The sequence below is a fragment of the Trachemys scripta genome, chromosome 9 (genome assembly GCF_013100865.1).
Source record: "Trachemys scripta elegans isolate TJP31775 chromosome 9, CAS_Tse_1.0, whole genome shotgun sequence".
Classification (NCBI taxonomy): domain Eukaryota; kingdom Metazoa; phylum Chordata; order Testudines; family Emydidae; genus Trachemys; species Trachemys scripta.
The window spans coordinates 53408390-53430191 of NC_048306.1; the positions used below are offsets into that span (position 1 = coordinate 53408390).

The following is a 21802-nucleotide window of genomic DNA, read 5'->3' on the forward strand; positions in this document are numbered from 1 at the left end:
ATCTTTAATAAGGAACGTGTCCATGTATGTAGGTACCAAGCTGCCGTATTTCCACCTGTTCAGGAGGATCTAGCAAACCAGAAAGCTAGATGTGAAGCATATTCTATGTAATGGTTTAACCTGTACATCTCTTTGCCTGGCACACTATGGGTACGTCTACACGGGAGGTGTGATTTCCAGCTCATAGAGCTAGCATGCTAAAAATAGAAGTGTAGCCACAGCAACATGAGCAGCTGGATGGGTTAGTCACCCCAAGTATGATCCTGTCTGAAACCCGAGGCACAGACTTGGGTGGTTGTCCCATCCCACCCTTTACGTTGCTGCAGTGATATTTCTATTTTTAGCACGCTAGCTTGGTCAGAGCCAGAGCGGGTATGTCTATTCGAGCTGGAAATGATACCTCCAGCTCCAGTGTAGACATACCCAAAGGGACAACCTTATCTTCAGGGATTTCCAGGTTCCCCAGCAGACAGGCAATTCCACTACCTCCGCTGGAAGGCTGTTCCAGAGTTAACTACATTATAATTAGAAAGTTTTTCCTAATCGCTAAACTAAATCTCCCTTGCTGCGGATTAATCTCATTGCTTCTTGTCCTCCCTTCAGAGAAAATGGAGAACAGTTGATCACCATCTTCTTTATAATGGCCCTTAGCATATTTGAAGATTGTTATCAGGTCCCCCCTCTGTCTTCTCTTCTCAAGACTAAACGTGCCCAGTTTTTTTGCTTTTCCTCATCAGTCAGGTTTTCTAAACCTTTTATCATTTTTGTTGCTCTCCTCTTGACTCTCTCCAGTTTGTCCTCATCTTTCCTAGTGTGAGACACCCAGAATTGGACACAGCTGAGCCCTCCCCAGTGCCGAGTAGAGTGGGACAGTTACCTCCTGTGGCTTCCATACGACACTGCTGTTAATACAACCCAGAATTATATTCACTTTTCTTGCAACAGCATCCCATTGTTGACTGATATTCAATTTGTGATCCACTATTACCCCCAGTCCTCTTCAGCAGTACTATCACCCACCCAGTTATTCCCCAGTTTGCAGTTGTGCATTTGATATTTCCTTCCTAAGTGAAGTACTTTGCACTCGTCTTTATTGAATTTCATCTTGGTGAATTCAGACCAATTCTCAAATTTAGCAAGGTCATTTTGAATTCTAGTCCTGTCCCTCAAAATGCTGGCAGCCCCTCCCAGCTCCGCAAATTGTATAAACATACTCTCCGCTCCATTATCCGAGTCATTAATGAAAATATGGTCTAGTACCGGATACGGGACTGACCCCTGTGGGATCCTGCTAGAGACACCCTCCCAGTTTGCTAATGGGAAGAAGTCGGGGGAGGGGGACTTTGTTTGTCAGTGTTTGACTCTAGGGAGCTTTTATGAGCAATGGAGAGAAATGGGTAAAGCTACCCAAATGACTCGCTATTGTCCTTAAACACACAGTGGAAAAGCACAAGCAGATCAGCCGCCTTCTCCAGAATGGACCTTGAACAGTCCCTGGTGTCAGCGAATTGCTGCCCCATCTACCCCAGACCCCCATTGTGCCTCTCCCTAACTCCCGCTGTGCTTTGCCTGCAGAATGTGAAGGACGATGGGCAGCATGCCTGGAGACTGAAGCACTTCAAGAAACCTGCCTACTGCAACTTCTGTCGCACCATGCTGTTGGGGGTCCGGAAACAGGGCTTGTGCTGCTCCTGTGAGTCCCACTCTCCTAGCCCTCTGTGCCCCATGTATGGCCTGTCGTACTGCAGCACACTGACCAGCGTTCAACCCCTGCCCTTGATTTGCAGCACAGCCCTTGTCCATTTCTTTCAGGATGCTTTGGGTGCCACAAGCATCCGAGGAAATCAAGCCTATTGCAGGAGTGGGAGGGTGAGGTTCTGTGGCCTGTGATGTGCAGGAGGCCAGACTAAATCACTATAGTCCCTTTTGGTCTTAAAGTCTATGAGTCTATAACCCCGGCCCCAGATAACGGGGCTCTGGCCCTTTCTTGCTTTCCTATCCTTAACAACAAAAGCTTCATTTGGGTAACTTGACATGTTTGACTGCAGTCTCCAAAGGCTGGGAAATTCAGAGATTAGTCTGAACCTCGATCCCTAACTCACCCGGCTTTGCCCAAGTAATGTAAAATCTTCCCCTAGTCCAGGTCTTTCTCCCCTGCCTGGAGTGTCCTGCCCCAACCCGGGAGAGCTGAGAATGGAGTGTCAACATTAACACTCAGCCAGGCAAACAATCCCTCCTTCCCAGTAAGGCACCCCTCTTCCCAAGGTCCAGGGCCTAGATAACCGCTACACTGGGGTCCTGTTCTCCTCGCAGCTGCTGAGTTCCGCTGGGTCCTCCAAAGTGCTCATGGTCAGGCTCGATACCCCAGCTCCCTAGACAGTTATACGGTGCCCATCACTCATCTCTGCCAGCAGGGGGTGCTGCTCTCCCCTCCCTGCAGCATCTTCCTCCAGGCTTCCTGCTCTCCTGTTAATTCGATGATAGAGGCTTGAGCCTGCAACTGCGGAGCAGTGCCTGGGAGGCAGTGAGTGCCTAGCTCCCCCTGGAGGTCAGTGGAGTTTGAAGGTGCTCAGTCTTACCCAGCATGTGCTGCTGGAAACCTGCAGGCTCTGGCCCATTCTGTTTCATAAGCTAACAGGCAGCCCACTCCTTCACATGGTAGCGAGGTGGTGGGTAGCTCCCACTACTTCCCTCCCTGCTCTGACTCTGGCTGTGGCCAACGCAACGCATCACCTGGATGCATGGGAGCTCTGGCTCTTGTCTGTATCCTGGGGCGGCTCTGAAGTGGATGCAGCGTGCATGCACCGAGGGGTCACAGCTGACTTCTTTTCCCCTTTCTGCTGCAGTTTGTAAATATACCGTCCATGAACGGTGTGTGTCCAAAGAGATTGCCTCGTGCATCAGCACATACGTGAAATCCAAGAGGAACACCAATGTGAGTAGCATGTGTGTGCACGACTGCTGACTGGTTTCCCTTCCAGCTCTGCTAACGCCCATGCAGGATGTGCTGTTATTGGAGACAGCCGTGGGATTTTCCTGTGAGAGTGGCTGGCAGCTCAACTGTGTACCTGTGCTCAGCAGGGGAGATGAGTGAAGCTTTAAAAGCCCCCGCTCTACCTTAGCTGGGGGGTTAGCAGACTATTGGCCAATGGACTCACCTGAGATCCAGCTGGGAGTGGACCAAAGCTCCACCAGAATGGATACTGGGGACAGTGAGGATGGGGCCCGTTCCCCCCCACATAACCACCCCTTCCCATTAACCTGCAGATCACTTAGGTTCCCATGGTTTGCTCTACGTGCCAGGCTCCCCAAAGCTATCATAGCGCTGGCTCTCCCAAGGAGGGGGAGCAGCAGAGGATGGGGCTGGCAGCCTTCCCCGTGGCTGGCTGGCCATACAGGAACAGCCTACATCCAGTTACCCCCGCAGAACAGGGCAAAGAGAGATGTCAGAGAACTTCGCAGAGCAGCTCTTTTTAACAGGACAGCGCCGTCTGGTGTGCAAAGCAGGCTAGTGTCCAAGGGAACGGGGCAGTGGCAGTCCAGACCCCTGTTTATCCAGGGTCTCCTGAGAGACCTTTGACTCAACAGATTCCCTGTGTGCCCAATTCCCATTGCCCGTTAGCCTCTGGGCTTCAATGCTGGCCCAGATGGCGCCGTCTCTCTTTCATTTCTCGCCTGTTCTTTCAGGTCATGCAGCACACCTGGATCGAGGGGAACTCCCCAGTCAAGTGTGACAGGTGCCACAAAAGCATCAAGTGCTACCAGGGTATTACCGGGCTACACTGTGCATGGTGTCAAATCACAGTGAGTACGTGGAGGGGACGCTGTGCAGGGATGTCAGGGAGACTGAATGGCCCCGGGTGGGGTAGGATACACAAAACCGTTTGTTCCTAGGTTACCAGCCCATGTCAGGAGTGTTCAAAAGCCCATTACCGCCTGGCAAGTAGAAGGAGAGCTGCTGGCCTGTGTGAAATGAGCTGGTGCCCACCCCGTTCCTTGTGAGCCCTCCTATGAATTGCTGTCACCGTGAGTGCTGAGGGTCTCCACTGAGAAGCCAGCGGCTGGCTCGGTATGAAAAATGAATGACCTTCCTGTGACCCCACTATATCTGGGTCCAGGTCTGCCAGCGGGGGCTGCAGGGGAAGCTTGTGTCTTTTCAGGCTGTGACTGAGCAACTGCCATCAGCACTGGGCTCACTCTGCAGCCGAAACAGGTGGCCCAATGTACAGGCTCTGCGAGGGGGAGGAGAATGGTGCCAGCTCTCCAGGAGAACTGGGTTCCTCAAGCTCTTCTACTGCCCTGGCGGCACTCCCACAGGGTCTGACAAGTCCCATGGCCCATTGTGCCAGCATGACAAATACAGGCAATGGCCTCTGCCAGTGGGAGGGAAAGGCTGTGGCAGGCCTGGAGAAGCCTCAGTTGGTTTCCCAGCCCACTTTAACCGTCTCTTCCTTCGGGTTAGAGATGAGATCTGAGAGGCAGCCTGGGGAGGGACAGTCACCCTGGCACTCCCTAGCGCCGGGCCGAGGATTTGACAGCTCAGGCATTGTGCTGCAGGAACCCACAACACATCACTTTCCCCGCCACAGTGGCACTTAGGCGTGGAGCAGATCACGACCCTTCCATCGGCACAATGCCCCTTGCAGCAAAATCCGTGTTCCATGGCAGAAATTCGAATGAGGCCAGGAAGGCTCTTGTTAGTTTCATGCTCTGCCTGTGGGGAAACTGACCTGAGCCAAGGAGGGCAGCTGGCAAGCGGAAAAACTCTGTCTCAGTTCTCCTGCAATGGCACGTTCCGGAGATCCCTTCCCCCAAAAATGGCACCGGACAAAATATTGTTCAAAACTGTGACATGTAGTAGAGCAGCCCTGAGCCCTCTTCCCTTGAGATCCCGGTGAAGGGGGGGACGCAATAAGGGCAACGGGAAGAGGGTGGAAACAAGCAGGGACAGAATGAGACGAGGGGATTCCAGGAAGCAGGAAAGTGGGGAGAGCTAATGCAGAGAGCGATTGTCATGGGGGTAGAAAACCCCTCAGCTGAACTCTGCTCCCCCTGCTTCAGCCCATATTACAGTGTCAGGGCTCTCTGGTCTGTAGTGCTTGGGGCTTCCATGCATAATGCTGTCAGCTCAAAGGGTTGGAGAGCCAGAGCCAGGAGGCCAGCTGCCCAGAGGGGAGGGGCGGAGAGGGGAGGCGGTCACGCTCTCACAAGCCTTCCTCTCTCTTCCCAGCTTCACAACAAATGTGCCTCCCACGTGAAGCCAGAGTGTGATGGGGGGCAACTCAAGGACCACATCTTGCTGCCTTCTGACATCTGCCCAGTGGTTCTGGTATGTCTGTCTCTTCCGGCCCGTACGGCAGTGAGGGGCACGGGCATGCACATGCCCTCTTCAATGTCCCCCCCAGAAACCTGTGGGAACTCAAAGCTACGTCTGCTTGAGTGCATGGCTCCACCCTGCAAGCCCCGCGGAGCAAGGCAATCCCAAGGCAAGGCAGCATTCAGCCCAGCCCGATACCAGTAGACCTGCATCAGCCCAGTAGCATCGCAGCCCTGCAGCATGCTCACTCCTCTAGCAACAGACACGATGCCGCCCGCAGGGCACCCCTCAAGGAACCGCAAGGCACAACCTTAACTCTGACCACCCCTTGCTTCTTTAATTTGCAAGGTTGTGACTGCAAATATCATGAAAATGCTATTCTGCCATGCGCCGGATGGGTAAAGAGTGCACATCTCCTCATACCCACAACATCCCTGGCCTTACTGAACAGAAAGAAACCTCTTCTGTCCAATTACACTGTGGCTTTCAAAGGATCAGCTCAGCTTTGCAGTGCACACCGCCCAGCAAAACCACACACACATAGATGGCTGGTGAAGCTTCCCCTGGGGGAGGCTAGCTCCCTGTCCCCCACTTCTTCCTTCCACAACACTGTCCACACTGCACCCCAAGCCCCATCCCTGCTCTACCCCAGGCCCCGTCCCCTCCCCTGCTCAGCCCCATTTGCTGCGTGTGTCTCTCCTCTCCTTCCCTCCTCCTCCCTGTTCAGCCCGCCCCACCACCGCTGCTCAAAGTGTGAATCCCTCCTCTCTCCCTCCCCCCACCACTCCGGAGGCGGCAGCAGGGGGACCAAGTGGGAAGGAGAGGAGGAACCAGCGAGCGATGGCGGGGACCTCTGGGGTGGGGGGTGGAGTGCTGGAGAGGAGCAGCCAGGCAGTGGCTGGCGGAGAACACTGAGCTTTTATATGGGCCATGTAGGTTCCGGGGTGGCTGAGGAGGTGGTATCTGCCTCTCAGCTTCCAGGTTCATCGATAATCTCCCTGGGGAGTCCAAGGGACCCGGGAAGCTGAGTAGCAGATACCGCCTCCTCAGCCGCATGGGCACCTGCATGGCACATAATAAATAAGCATAAACTTCCAGCAGAAGCCCACTCCCAGGAGGGAGGGAAAGGGGCAGGGCCACCATGGCCCAGGCGCTTGGCCTATTATAACCATGTACACACAGATGTCTTCCCCCACCATATAGCAGGCTGTAACTGGGCCTATGGAAGAAACCAGCAGATCACAGCTCAGGCTGTGCCATGCAGAGGCATCTCCCGTCCTTCGGTGTGTGCTCTCTGGGGATGGCACTATTGGAGTGAGGCTCGGTGGATCCTGGGCAATGCTTGCAGGCTGCGGTTGTGCTGGGTGTGGCTGTTGCCTTGGCGTGTGATTTCCAGGTCTGTGACTCGGCTCTCAGTCAGGGTGTTTGGGCCTGTGCCTACGCTATGGCCACTGTCATGGAAACTGCAGGGCCGTCAGCCCCTCCTGCCCCCATGGGGACTTGTTTCTGCCAGACCAATCCTGGAAGCTGGAGTCTGACAAACAAATGCCCCTTCTTAGCCCCGCTCTTCGTTCGTGTGTTAGATTCCGTGCATCTTTTTCCTTCTAAAAGGACAGGCAGTCCCACCCCAGGAAATCAGACAGCGATTCCCCTGCCAGCACCTGTCCAGATGACACCGCCCAGACCAAATTCAATACCACCACACTGGACGGGCACGGCCTGCAGGTAGGTGGCTCTGAGCTGCCTTGGTCTCCAGGAGGCTCAGATGCTGGCCTGGGAGTGAGAAACCCAGGGGCAGGGTGCTGAAGTCTCAGGCCCAGGCCAGCAGGGGATGAGGGTCTGACAGGGAGCTAGACTATTCATGCACTCTGATGGCTGGCTGGGGTCACGTTACCCCTGCTGGCCAGCTCTGCTTGTGTCTACTGACTTCCGGGTATTGGAATGAACTCTGGGACAGTCTGTCCTGGCGTGTTAATGACCCTACGATCCTTTCCCCACAATGGCCTTTATTTCTCCTTTGTGTAGCCTGTTGTTTCTGAGGCGCAGCTTCAGAAACGCCAGTGAACGATCAGTTTATGGTGCTAGTATCATCTCACTGTTTCCCTGTGCTCCCCGTCCGTCTCTTGCATCCATCTGTAATATAGACTGCAGGCAGGGACCGTCTCTTTGTTCTGTGTTTGGACAGCACCTGGGGCAATGGGCCTGGGGCCTGTATCATGACGCACATCGTTAATGATGAATATCGGCAGGCAGAGCTGAGCAGCCACATGGCTCTGCCCTGTCGTGTCCCCCATTATCGGCTGGGCAGTTCCCCACTGGGCGTGGAGCCATGGTGTGGAGCCTGTGCTCCGTGTCCCTCGCTGGTGCCTTCCTCCGTGTGGGGTTCTCTCCTCCCTTACTGAGAGCATGGACCATCCCGTCTTGCAGCAGGGCCTCATGACTCGAGCTCATCCGAGGCCCCCCCCCCCCCCCCCCCCCCCCCCGCCCATGGATGGGTGGTTTTCATACATGTCTCACGGGCGGGCCGTGTTCTGCTCTTTGCATTTCAGATCACCCCCAGGCCCGGGACCCACCCTCTGCTGGTGTTCGTGAATCCCAAGAGTGGAGGGAGACAAGGAGAAAGGTACGTTCTCTGCTCCCTGGAGGCACTGGCTGAGCATTTGCTTCCTTCCCAGTCAGGCCTATGGATCTGGGGAGCTTGGGGGCAGGTAGCGATGATGGGAGCTGCTTGGGACAGAGGCAATCTGCACAGGTGCCCCTGGGGCAGACTGGGGGCCCTGTTACTAACCATGGCGATATGGGTGAGCTGGAGCTAGTCGGGGCTGTCCTTCACCTGCCAGCCACGAGATGTTTGGGTGAAATCGCTGTACAGTGGGGAGTGCTCGGGATGCCCGGCTCCCTGGGGCACTGAGCTATTGCTGCTGACTTTTCTTCCTCTCTGTGCGTTGCTAGGAGCCCCACATAATGAGCAAAGATGGAGAGTAAGCAACAGCAGCCCCTCCTGGTGCCAGGCTCTGGCCGGGGTTTCTGCAATGGGATCTGCCCCGTGCCAGCCTTGCCCTGTGGGTGGATTCCCTGTCCGCATCCTCTAGGCCAGACAGCCCATTTGCATGGCTCTCCTTTGTTTCCAGGGATAGTTTCCTTCTGTTTCCGTCTCTCACTCGCCCTCTATTTCCACAGAGTCCTTCGGAAATTCCACTATCTGCTCAACCCCAGACAAGTGTACAACCTGGACCGAGGGGGACCGACTCCTGGGTATGGAGATGATAGACAACCCACGTCCCCACACCCCATCCTTACCTCTCCCTGCCTCTGTCATCCTCTCCCACCCCCCTGCCAGCAATAAGCCATCTCCTGTGATCACCTGACTCTCCCTCCTTGTGCTTCCACTTTCCAGATTGAATTTTTTCCGTGACGCCCCAGACTTTCGTGTCCTGGCATGCGGCGGGGATGGGACTGTTGGCTGGATCCTGGACTGCATAGGTAACTTGGGATCACAAGTGCACTGTGTATGTGCCCAAGAGACCTGAGCTAAGGAGCTCTGTAAGCTGCTGCACCATGGAGCAGCCGCGCTTGTAACCTGGATAAGACGCTGTGATGGAGCTCGCTGGTCTGACTCCCTGTGGTGGGAGCAGACCTGCACGTTCCCAGAAAATAGGCTAAGGGGCAGCAGGTCCCCATTCTGCCCTAGCTCTCTTCTCTCCTGCCTGACTTGGTGCTGGTTTCCTGCTGCCTCCAAGCCTTCCCCAGTGCTGGGAAAGTGCCTGCCTCCTGCTGTCTGGTTTATCTTCCACTGCAGCCCTGCTCACTGCCAACCCTCTGGCTTTGTCTGTCCTTGTCATGTTCTGCAGCCTCCCCTCTGCTCCTCTATGCTCCCATGGCTCTTCGGGTCGAACCCCTCTCCACACTCTGCCCCGTGGCCCGCCCGCCACACCGGGGCACACGGCTTCTCCCTGATGTGCGGAGCTCTCTTCTGAAGACATCCCTCTGAGCTGCTATTGCTGCCCCGTGTTAGGAGGCGCCTACCAATGGCATCTTCTGGCAGCTCCTGGCAAGCAGGCTGAGCTATCGGACACTAGCTCCTGCCTGCAAGCTGCCCTCTTGTGGATGGAATCGCAGGGGTAGAAGACACTTGCTTGCTACCCGGGTATGCTCATGCGTCCACATGCATTTGCCCCATTTCCACGCTGGCACAGGCTCTCCCTGGAATCTGCAGTGCCACAAAGAAGCAGAATCACTCTGTTTTTTCCCAGAAAGGATGAGTCTGGTTTTCAGCTCTTTGCACTTTCCCAGGAGCCCCTGCATTGTGGATAATAGGACAGGGACTTAGCCGAGAGGCCGCTGGCTTGTGTCTGTGCTAACAGCCTTCTCTCTTTGCATTGCAGACAAGGCGAACTTGCTGAAGCACCCCCCTGTGGCTGTCCTGCCACTGGGAACCGGCAACGACCTGGCCAGGTGTCTGCGCTGGGGAGGAGGTGAGGCTTCCTGACTTGGCCAGCTGGCCCACTCCGCCCCAAGCACCACAGAACACACTTCCAAGCTGCCTTTGTAGGCACATGCTGTACATCCGGGGGGCAAACTGTCCCTTCTCAGGATGTGTGGACACATGGCGCAAACTCACCACCATGCTTGCCGTCCAGGTGCACGAGGACTTGCTGTTAATGCTAGTGAACATAGCAAATTCAGCTGCATCAGGCTGAAAATGTACCTGGTGAGTCATCCCTCTGCTTTCCTAGACACACAGCTGATCTGCTGGGCAGCCCAGACAAAAGATTCAAATTCTTATGGGGTGTGAGGGGCTTCTCCTCCATCTACCCTTGGGAGAGGGTGTGGCCTAGTGGATAGAGCACTGGACTGGGACCCTTGGGTTCTATTCTTGGCTTTGCTGCAGGGTGACCTTATGCAGGCCAATTAATGCTCTGTGCCTCAGTTTCTCCATCTGCACTGACCTCCTTTGTAAAGCGCTTTGAGATCTACCTCATAGAAGAGCTAGGAATTGTCATTTCGCAGTACGTTACCTCTCTAACTGGGATGGGGGAGCTCCTTGGGACCTTATCTTATTCTCCTCTCATGTGTACCACGTACATCAGAGCTGCTATTTCTATAAATAGGGAACAATAACAAGGAGTTCTCTCCGTCACTGCTGCAAGAGTCACGTTTCATGGCACAGTTTTGGTTCCAATCCCCCACATCATCCCCCTGAAATAGCCTGAGAATTGGCTTTCTGTAGGTATGTGGGGATGGTTTATCAGATGCTTCATCAGAATGCCAGCAAAGGAGAAATGAAACCCCAGCTGAGGCCCCGATCCTGTAACATGGTCCCAGCCAGCAGACCTCAGCACCCTCACAGAGCATCGCATGGGAGTCCACGTCCATGGAGCAAGCTACAGGATCCCGGTTAGAATGGCAATCTCTTACAGCAATGGTGCCTTCGTCCAGCGCCTCACTCCATGTAGCTAGCCTGCTGTTGCACTCAAGTGCAGTCGGTGGTTTCTGCACAGACACAGTCCCTGCTCTGAAGAGGCTGTGCTCTGGGGCCTTGTCTACACAGGAGAGTTGCGCCAGATTAACTTTGGTCAGTTTCAAAACTGCTGTAGTTAAACAGGTGCAAAGCCCTGGGTGGGTGCGCTAATTTCAGCATAGCTTAGCTGGTAAGGAGCTGAGTTCAGCTGCATAGATATAAACAGAAATCAGAGCGTCTACATGGTGGGCTGCAATGGCTCCATAACCCACTTTTAGTTAAACCAGCACAAGTCTGTGCACAGAGCAGGCCTGAGAAGACAAACCAGCCCAGGGGATGGGGGAGCGAGGCACACATACAAGTACAGCAACCGGCTGCGTGTGTGAGAGAGTGTGACAGGCCCTTGTCACGTGGGCTCCATTTTTGTGGGTTATTAAGTGATACATCTGCATTGGCCTCTCTACCTGATTGTTTGCAAAGCTAACCTGTCTGCATCTGCGTCTCCACCGAGCTGTTAGTGGTAGCTGTGTTCTTGTCACTTAGCTCCCCGGTCCTTCTGAGCAGGGAGAGCAGAGTATAGAGGAGAGACCGTTCAGACTCTGACAACCCAGCTCTTCATTCTCCAACTTCCAGTTCTTCTGGGCTTGTGTTAGACCCTGGCTGGGGAATTAGGCAATCCAGGTTCAATTCCCAGCTCCATCCCTGGGTGACATCAGGCGAGTCACTCTGGGCCTCAGTCCCTCCCATCTGTACAGCAGGGGGACAATTCTTTTCTCCCCCCTTGGTCTTGCCAGCTTGGGCTGTGATCTCTTTGGGGCTGGGACGGCCTCTTACTGAATGTACATACAGCATCTAGCGCACTGAGCCTCTCTCTCCCCACCCACCCCCCCCGACCCCTGTCAGCACGTCACGTTAGGTGCTGCTCTAATCCAGTCTGTGACTGGTGCCGTCACTCTGTGGGATTGGAAAGGCTCTGACTGGAAAGACAGATTTTTCTTAGGCTTCTAGTCTTCCAAATCCCAGAGTGGCCTGGCTGTCCTGGGCGTCCTTTTCTGGCTCTTCTCTGCCTCCCATCCAGTCCCCTCTGGACTTCCCCAATCCAGTGCCTTGCTGGGTGGCTCGCTGCTCTCTCTGCCTGGAATCACAGGGCGCCCATGAGCACTGGACTGAGCCTCCGGGGGGCGAGGCCTGGGGTGTCGCACTGAAATCCCCCACGAAGCTGAATGATTTTCCTGCCTGGCAGCACTGCAGCAGACACTGAGCCCTTCCCACACTGGAGCGCCAGAGAAACAGCAAATGCCCTGCCGGGAAATGGAGCCCTGTGGAGCGTGCGATGCGCTGGATGGCCCAGTTTGGGTTCAGCCCTAACTGAAGTCGGCTGTCCCTCCCCTCTCCAGGAGCACCCTGATCTAGTACAGCAGGGTGTTTACACTCCGTTTTGGCTCTGAACTTCCCCATGCCCTGGGCCAGGCCAACTCTCCCTGACCAGGACAGCTTGCCACTGCACAAGTTGGGGTTTCCACCACCACTTCATCTGCCCTTTGCCCTCTGCCCTCTTGGGTTCCCATGTGTGTGCATCTGAGCCAGGGGATCCTGTGGCCACCAGCCTCTCCTGATCACCGTGCACGACAGAGTGGGAAAGTCACTTAACAAGGGCTATTCACACCCCCACAGAAAACAACTCCAACTCCCGATTCCTGCAGCTTTCGAAACCACTGACCCCAGCCCACGTATCCCCATGGGGTCGGCCAGTAAGCCCTGCACAGGAGAGATCCTTGTGGGTCGGGCTCAGAGCTCGAGGACACTGACCTGGCTCTAACTCAGCCCCTCCTGCAGCCCATCACCCAGCTAGCTTGGTCCCTGACATGTGGCAGAGAAGCAGGTGATGGGAGCTAAACCTGAGCAAGACAGAGGTGGCCCTGGCAGAAAGGGGGAGAGGTGTGAAGAGCAGGTCACCCCACAGCGGCTCCTGATCTCAAGGGAGTCTGCGCTCCCATAGTCTCCTCGGTCCAGAGCCAGGAGTTGGTCAGTATCCCTCGCAGCTTCTGGACATGCAGATAGCTCCTGCTGCCAAAATAGCCTGTCACTTGCTGCTGGCATGAAGACTGCGCCCCCGAATGCTGGGCCGTGGTCAGAGACAAGGCCCTCATGGTTCAGTGCTGGATTGCTGGCTTTGGACTGGGCTGGGAATGTGGACATTGACATCAGCTGGGCCAGAACCCAGCAGCCATCCAGCCCCACCTCATGCTCCGCCCATGCCGCCAGCTCCCCGCAGAACAGCAGATCCACCTCGAGATCAGGGTTCCCACTGGTGTGCCACTGGGCTGAGTTACCTCCACGAGCAGGGCTTGCTAAGGGGCCGAGAGCTCCGCCAGCAGTTACATCCACGGCAGCGCTGATCTGAGCAGCCCCCGGACACAGCCTCATGCCAGCAGAGGAGAGCTGTCTTGGCAGCTGGTCCGAGGCTATGGCACGTCCTGCTGGAGGAGGTGAGAATGATCCCCAGGCCTCCCCGCCTTCTGAGCAAAATACCAGCCTTGCAATTTGCCTTCCCGCAACAACAGCAACAGGCACTAAGACCAGAGGAGAGGCAGGATGTTCACACACACAGTCCCCATCCTGTGGCCAAGGGACAGTGGGAGGCTCTCGGATACCCTGGTGATGGGCCCTGGAGAAGAGCCTCAGCAGAGAGTGGGTGCTGTGGCCACCCATGTGGGCTGCTGGCCTGGTTGTTACTCGACATGGGCTAGGAACAGCCGCATCTTGGCTCCCAGCTAGACTTGCAGCTCTCGCTCCTGCAGTTCCAGAGAGCTGGCTCTGCAACCTGGACAGTGAATCTGGACAGGGCCCAAAGGCCCATGTGAACTGCCTGTGTTCTTTGCTGTGTATAGGCAGCCTGGGCCCAGTGAATAGGATGCCGTTCTAACAAGATGGAGAGGGGCCAACCCCAAAACCCTGGGAGTCCAGGTGGGCTCTGCCGCTTGCCCGGGAACTCCTGTGAGTGGATTTATTCCCACCTGGAGCTAATCTTTACAAAGCCTCCTCCCACTCTGCAGCACTCGCCTCCAGCAACTGTGATGGCACTCCATGGGGGGAGGGAGGGGTGGTCCTGTTTACTCTCTTCTCAGCTCTGCACCCTGCTGGGACCCATCCAGTGCACCACGAACCTGACACGGCTCTGCCCTGGCCCCCCAGACCCGACACGGCTCTGCCCTGGCCCCCCAAATCTGACCTGGCTCTGCCTTTGCTCTCCAGACCTGATCCAGCTCTGCCCTGGCCCCCCCAGAACTGAACCATCTCTGCCCTAACCCTTCAGCCTTGACCCTCCAGACCCAACCCATCTCTGTCAATGACCCCCCCAGACCCAACCCATCTCTGCCCTGACCCTACAGCCTTGACCCTGCAGACCTAACCCATCTCTGCCAGTGATCCCCCAGACCCGACCCATCTCTGCCCTGACCCCACAGGCCCGACCCTGACCCTAGTCACTGCTGAGCAGCGTGTGGTGTCTCCCTGATGGTCTAGTGGTCAGAATTTGGTGCCTTCCCCACTGAGGCCTGGGTTTGATCCTTGGTCAGGGAAACATCTATGGAACTTCCAGTGACCCCACAACTGCTGAGTCCTGCCCACTGCCAGTTACCCCACAAACTTCCCCCTTTTTGCCCTGATCCCAGGTCCTGCCTAGTCCCTCCCAGCAACCCTGTCGGTCGTTGTCAGGCCCTCGCAGCCTGATCTGCCATTGCAGTGTTGGGCCCTGTTTGCTGACAACACCAGCCTTGGTTGCTGCTGCACCCTACCAGCCATGAGCAAGTCTCTGTACTACAGATGACCATGCTTTAGCATGCCCCAGGTGCCGCCATTGACCCCTGCCAACTCAGCATGGCACTGGGCTGTGTGTCCCACCTATTGCCAGCGGAAGTGTACACTAGCCATCTGCCCCGGTTAACCCTCTCGTCACATGACTCCAAGTGGCACTGCCATGTGTCCCGTTGGCAGTCACTGTGCTGCTCTGAGCATCTCTCTTGTGCTAACAGTGATCCAATCCTTTGTCCGTCCCAAGGTTATGAAGGGGGCAGCCTGCTGAAGGTGCTGAAGGACATTGAACACAGCATCGAGGTCATGTTGGACCGGTGGCGGATTGACGTGATCCCCACGGACAAGGAGGAGAACGGAGACCCTGTCCCGTACAGCATCATCAACAACTATTTCTCCATAGGTGTGGTAAGTAGTCCTGGGATTTCCCTTCCGGCAGGAGAACAATGAGTCTACTCAGACTTGGCTCAGCCAGGGTGAGGCGGGATCAATGAGGAGTGGTGTGTTGGGCTGGCATACACACACTGGCATAGCAGAGCCCTTTGGCCGTACCATGCCTTCCATGTTGGGCACACAGCCAGTAGCTTGATGTCACTGTGTGGCCCTGTGTTGGTTTACATATGAGTCACAGCCCTTCACCCCACGTCGCGACGGGCCCAGGCTGCGTGGAACGGCAGTGTGCAGCGACCTGTGGAGCATTTTCATGATGCTTTTCCAAATGTCTAGGATGCAGCCCAACGAGTCGGCCCACCAGCCTGGCTCCCAGCAGTCATCCCTCCTCACCCAGCTAGTCCCATTGAGGTCAGTCAGGAGCGGGTCCCTATTTTGCAGTGGCATTCCTCACTCAGACAGTACCCCGGGCACTTTGTAGAGCTAGCCCTGGAGAGGCGGGGCTGCTGCTGGCTCTGCAGGCCTAGGCCACGACAGCAGGGGGAGATGGGATATTCCCAGTGGGAAATCCCGCTCAGGAAGGGCCTCCTGCAGACTGACATTGCTTGACAGCAAATCAGTGGCTTTCGTCTTTGTAACAGCAGATTGGCAAAGCGATGCTGGTTGAACTGAAGGCAGACGTTAGTACCTGGAGTAAGTGCTAGCCAAGCTGCCATAATAGCCTCTTCCCAAGGTGTCTCTGCCAGGGCACCTCAGTTCTGACCTAGTCCATTGCTGCTCCCCCACTGAGATCTGCTACGATCTCTCACCCTGGGCCTGGGGAAGCCGATTTCAACCTTACGCCCTGATCTGCAGCATAACACGCTCGTTGGGGGCCACATAATTCTGATATCCAAAGTCATCACCCCAGCAGCAGTCCCCTGCTGTCTCTCTCTGTATCCGATCGCTGTACGACTTGTGGGGCGCCCCCCTGCTTTACAGACACCTACATACCCGGGGAGAGAGAGGAGGGCTTTTCAAAAGGCAACTCCAGTGGGAACAGAGTTACACCAACGCTGAGTGTTTCTGAAAATCCTCCCAGGGCCCTAAAGCGTTTACACTGTGGAGATGTGTCCTCCAAAAAAAGTGACTCCACTCTGATATAAACTATAGAGAGGCAGGCGAAAGGGAACTGCCCTATTGGTCCTATGTGTATTGTAGCAGTGTGCAAACACCCAAGGCAGTGGCCAGGCCCTGTTGCGTAAGGCATGCAGAGAGGCAGATCCTTGGCTGGTGTTAATTGTCAGTGCTTTTTTCATGCCTGTTTACCCCAGATGAGGCCCTGCATCGTGTGTGTCTTGCCTTTGGGAGCTTGTCCTCTGCACATACAAGGCAGACAAATAGTAAAAGACAAACAAGAGCTCAGTCACAAGGCAGAAGTTGCGTAACTTGGCTTAACTCTTGGGTGTAATTCCAGTGCTGTCAGTGGAATCACACCTGCTCAAACCAGGTCAGATTTTGGCCCATAGCTTCTATTCCTGGCTCCTCCCAAGAACCTCTCTAAACTCAGGCAAATGTCTAATCTCAAAATCTAACCTGTTGGTGCCTCAGTTTACCTCTAGGAAATGGCTCTAATGATAGTTTCCAGGGGTATTGACTGAGCCTTTAGGTTTGAGAAGCTCTGTGAACTCTGATAAAAGCCACACAAAATACACCGCGAAGCTCTGGGTTTGGCTAGCATCCCTGGCTGGATTAGCTGGCATTTTTCCAGGTGGACTCTCCTGATGATATTCCCTGTTCATCTGTCTAAGCCAGAGATATTCAGACCTCAGGGGAAATTAGCTATCAGAATTACCCAAAAGAGCCACAGGAGTGTGAATTCATGGTTTCGTTTTCTGTAGTACTATATATTCATATTCAAACAGTATGATGGGGAAACATTTAGTTTTTATATATAATTCTCACAGCAAAATGACTGACCAACTATTATTATTTTATCAACTACAATTGGTTAATAACATAGTAAAAACATCCTGATTGGTTAATAACTTAGATTGGTTACTAATTAAATCCCACAGTGTTTTAATATCATGGGCTGTAAAGAGCCGCAGGAGATGCATTGAAGAGCCACTCGTAGGTCCCAAGCCACAGTCTGAGTATCACCGCTCTATGCTCTCTCGGTCACTTGGCATCATTTTTCTGTCCTCACTGCTGTTTGCAGCACATCTTGACTCATCCAGCATGACTCTTTCTTCCAAACCAATGATCAGCCTCGCAGATGGGGAATGATATAAGGGGTACAAGTCTCAAAAGTGCCTAAAGCCCAGAACCACAATTGGATTGAGGCCCCACCCTCCTAAAGAGGGGTGGGGCTTAGCACACACCCCTCGCATCTCCACCTCCCATTGGCTAGCTTAGGCAGCTCTCCGCCTATCGCTCTGGCTTTGTTGGAGCCCATGCTTAAGTGCCCATCTCCTCCCATTTATTATTCAAGGAATCTGGGTGCCAAGCAGGGGCGGCTCCAGGCACCAGCACTCCAAGCGCATGCCTGGGGTGGCAAGCTGTGAGGGGCGGCCTGCCGGTCGCTGTGGGGGCAGCAGTCAGGCTGCCTTCGGCAGCATACCTGCGGGAGGTCCGCCGGTCCTGCGGTTTCAGCGGCAATTTGGCGGCGGGGGCACCGAAGGTGCGGGACTGGCGGACCTCCCGCCGAAGGCTGCCTGACTGCCATGCTTGGGGCAGCAAAATACATAGAGCCGCCCCTGGTGCCAAGCTCGGGCTGTGTGGATGCCAGTGTTGTACCTGTGATTTTCTGGGCACCTAGTTAGGTGTGGTGATGCTGAGAGTCGCCATGCCAAGGTCCCTTTGTGGATCAGGGCATCAGTGACATAGGAGCCTAAGGCTCAATGAGACATGGGCTCCCAAGTGCATGAGTCTCTTCCCAGCCCCTCCCACCACGGCATCTGACGGGCACCTTCCCCTCGTTTGGTACGTTGCTGTTTCCCTCTGGAGAGTAAATGTCATTTATTTTTATTTTTCACGTTTTGGAAGGCGGGGAGCCAGCCTGCTGGTGTGACCTTCTGATCAGCATCTCTATGGAGCAAGGCAGGATTGAGAGGCAGTGTAGAGCCGTTCCTCCTCCAAAGTGGGGCTTTACAAAGCTGGAGCCTCCCGCTGCCCCATGGCCTGGCCATGTCCGTGGTGCTCCTGGAGCTGATGCACAGCCAGCAGGGACTGGGCACAATGTGCTGGGGTGCCCTCTGCAAGGAAGGGCTGGGACATTGCCAGCAGTGTAACTCTTCCACATTTCGAATGAACAACCAGGAAAGGACTAGAATTTACGACAGCATGAAATGCAACTAGGGGAGGATTTAAAAACAAGGGAACGGGCTGGGGTCTGGGCTAGGAAAAAGGCAAAAATGCTGTTAAATGAGATTTTTATAACTGTTACTTTTTAATGTGTGGGGGGGTGCCAGTCCTGCTACTGAAGGGGGGGTGCCCACCCTTCCACAGATTTGCCTTGTAGACCCTAATCCTGCAAATCTTTACATGCACGGCCAGTCCCCCCAGCAACACCTTGCTGCAAGAGTGTGTCAGGCAAACACGTGAGTTAACTCTTGCCTGGGTGGACTGTGGGTTCTCAGTTTCCTTTCTCTTAGCTGGGCATACCCTGCCTGGGGTAGAACCTGGCCCTGTGTGAGACAGATCTTAGAGCAGGGGTTCTCACACTGTGCTCTGGTTGACCATGATGCTCATTCTCCTGTTTATTTCCGGTTGCTAAAGTGCATCAAGCCAGATAAAAAGACATTGGCTATTTTTCTTTGTAAACAATTACTGTGGTTGCCACAGGATGGTAGGAGCCACCAGCTGGGAAGGGCGGTGGGCGTTGCAATCACCAGCGGGAGGAGGGATGGCCGCACTTTGAAAAGTTTGGAAATTTGTGCTTACTTCTACTATGGGCGTGAAAATGTCCAGGAAATTTCCATCGGCAAATCAAACCATTGGCAAACTCCTTCTTCCCCAGGGACTGAGTGAAGGCATTTAGTCCGCAATTCAGCAAAGCATTTAAATTCAGATCGAAGGTTAAGCCCACACTTAAGTGCTTTGCTTAGTCAGGGCCTTCGATTTGATGTTTCTCTGATTAAATTAAACCCATATGGACTGGCTGGTATTACAATGTTCTGCTGAGTGCTTGTGGCACACATTATTACTGGGCTAGAGTAAGATTACCAGCTCAAAATAGTCTCCGGAATGTCTGTCTTACTCACTAACACTGCTGCCTATAGAACCAGCAGGAAAATCTTTCACCAGATAGTGCCAGGTACCACTGAAGCTTTGAGAGAGCCCTGTAGTTCATATAATCCCATTTGCCAGCCCCAGTCCTGTGCAGCCATTCCCTCCCCTGTAAAATCAGGCTGGGACATGAAACCAGAGTGACTCTGGTTTGGGGATCAGCACTACTATATGTCCTTTCTCCAAAGGCACAACCATAGGCAATAAACATTTCACGTGGCTCAGAACGAATAGGCATTTCTTCTTGCACGGGAATATGAATGGAGCATTTTTTTCCAACAGGCCATGGCTTGCCCAACCATCCCTGGAAGGGAAGGGGTTAATATCAACCATTCATGGCGTGATACAGCAGCACTGTGGTAAACATGTAGTAGGTCGCATGTGTGAGCACAGGTTGAGTTGTGAATATGAATCATCCGGGCCCCTCTCCAAGGAGATATCCTTGAGCACACAGCACTGTCCTCCCAGGAGGTTTATTTCAGAGCAGACAGACAGTTTCCTCACCCCTTCTCACTGGGCTTTCCTGCATTTTTAAAAATCATTTTTCCTAGCAAGCCCTTGACCACGTGGACTCGAAATGTGCTTCTTTACGAAGCTGCTTCCCTGCTGCATGGTGCCTATGGACGGCTTGGCTCCTGCGAGGTTGATCCAGAGTCCTAGGCTGCTGGGTTTCTTGTTTTGGTGCGGAGCCCATTGACCAAAAAAAAAAAAGGACACTGAGGCTATAAAACAAATTCCTCCACACAGTCTGTTATGGAAGGTTGGAGGGTACTGGGGAGCCAATAAAAGGGGGACACCCTGAAAGCTTAAGTCATGCTTGGGAGGTTTGGTATTGACAGAGGGCCCTGAAAGAAAGCCCTGGTGACGGGCTGTGTCAGTCTTGGGCAGCTGGACTGCCACTTCCTGGGTCTGGTTAAAATCTCCCCTCTGACATATCCTCCGTAGTGAGTCATGGCAGTTAATCTCTCATGTGGGACAATTAGAATAGCACACAGGGAGCCAGAGAGGGAAACTGTGCTCACTGGAGCATCAAGTGATATTCCACCTCCCCTCCCGCTTCCCACTGAGGTAGCTCTGGTTGGGTGATAAAAGTTAATTCCTTTCACCCCAGAGAAGCTGCCTGTAATGGCCAGGGCGTTGGCAACTGGCCAGTAGTGCCAGCTCGGCCAGGGTCGAAGGCAGGAGTTGGGACTAGTTACCAAGCCAAGTCAGGAGATGGACACCAAAGTCAAGCTGGGCAGAGGGCTGAAGGATCAGGATGGGGCAAAAGACAAAGTCTGTAGCAGTAGCAAGCCAGAGTGTCTACACTGTTGCTCAGACGGCTCCCTGGGGCAACTTCCTGGTTTAAATAGCTGGTGTATACCAATCAGGTGGCCGCAGGGTTCTTTTGCTTGGGCTTCTGTGGGTGGTACTTCCTGCGGTGCCTGACCCTCTAGCAATTGTCAAAAGCTGCTTCACTCGGCTCCCCAATGGAGACATGGAGACATTGGTCACCCCAGACCCTCCAGCTGCAGGTTCTAGTCCCACAGATCCTTATGCTGCCCCATCATGGCTTCTGCCTCGTTGTGACACAGCCAAACTGCCCTTTCTCAGTGTTAACTCCTCACTCATAATTCCCTCCCTTCTCCAAAGTCCTACAGAGTTTAATAGAAAATAATCTTGCTGTTAAAACAATAAGGAGTCTGGTGGCACCTTAAAGACTAAACAGATTTATTTGGGCATAAGCTTTCATGGGTAAAAAACCCACTTCTTCAGCTGCAACATATCTTGCAACAATTCAAATCTTGCTGTTGAATTTTTGAATTGCGTCATAGAATTACATAGAGAATTCTAGCCCTGCTATGGAATCATAACACACAGCTCCAATAACCTACAGAAAGGATATTGTTCCCTGTTGCGTTGGATAGGTTGGAGAGTAGTCCCAATAGATCCCCATTATGTTCTATAGGATTTAACTGTTGGAAATTTTCATAAATGTTTGACTAAAATACCCCATATAAGAAAGGGAATTATTAGCTTAAGGAATAGTTTAAAATTGCAGGAAACGGAGTCAATGGCATAAAATGGAGTTGTTTTATATGCATTCAGCTCTTGAGATAAACTGGCCTTCAAGGGCTGAAGGAAGGAAAGAAACACCATCACTTTTCCCCCTAGCTTGCTGTTTGGTCACTTGCCATCCTTCTCCACCTCAGAGGGGTGGGGTTTAGGTAGTCTAGGAGGGAGGCCAAGTTAGCAAATTGCATCTTGTTTAACATGCCCGTTTAACATGGCTGGCCCAAGCGCTCGTCTCAGGTACGCAGGCGTAGCTCTACAGAAGTTGATGGAGGAAGGAATTTAGGTGGTTAGGTGTCTGACATGCTCTTTTTCTAACCTGGCGTAGTGGGCGATATAGAATGCTGTCTCATCATAGAGTGATCTCATACTATGTGCAATGAGTGTAACGTTATGGGACTCCCTCTTTAATACCCGATAACGGTATGCTAGCTGCTATACAGTACTGATGTAGAATGCAAGATTCCAAGTCTCTCTGCACGACTAGAGTTACGGTAAAA

At 53.8% G+C, this 21802-nt stretch overlaps 1 protein-coding gene across 8 annotated transcripts in view; it reads left to right on the forward strand.

Moving 5' to 3' along the window:
* The window catches only part of DGKG (diacylglycerol kinase gamma), a 132559-nt gene that overhangs the window by 60427 nt on the left and 50330 nt on the right, over window positions 1–21802 (forward strand). For 7 of the 8 annotated variants that reach the window (XR_004647046.1, XM_034781014.1, XM_034781018.1 and 4 more), the window contains 10 exons: window positions 1576–1693; window positions 2847–2935; window positions 3688–3804; window positions 5231–5329; window positions 6929–7042; window positions 7867–7940; window positions 8498–8572; window positions 8715–8800; window positions 9703–9792; window positions 14839–14999. Coding sequence is in view for 7 of the 8 variants with exons in the window: in XM_034781014.1 (XP_034636905.1) it covers window positions 1576–1693; window positions 2847–2935; window positions 3688–3804; window positions 5231–5329; window positions 6929–7042; window positions 7867–7940; window positions 8498–8572; window positions 8715–8800; window positions 9703–9792; window positions 14839–14999 (1023 nt within the window). In the remaining variant the exon portion in view is untranslated. The remainder of the gene's footprint in view (window positions 1–1575; window positions 1694–2846; window positions 2936–3687; window positions 3805–5230; window positions 5330–6928; window positions 7043–7866; window positions 7941–8497; window positions 8573–8714; window positions 8801–9702; window positions 9793–14838; window positions 15000–21802) is intronic. The other variant, XM_034781021.1, reaches the window with a different exon arrangement.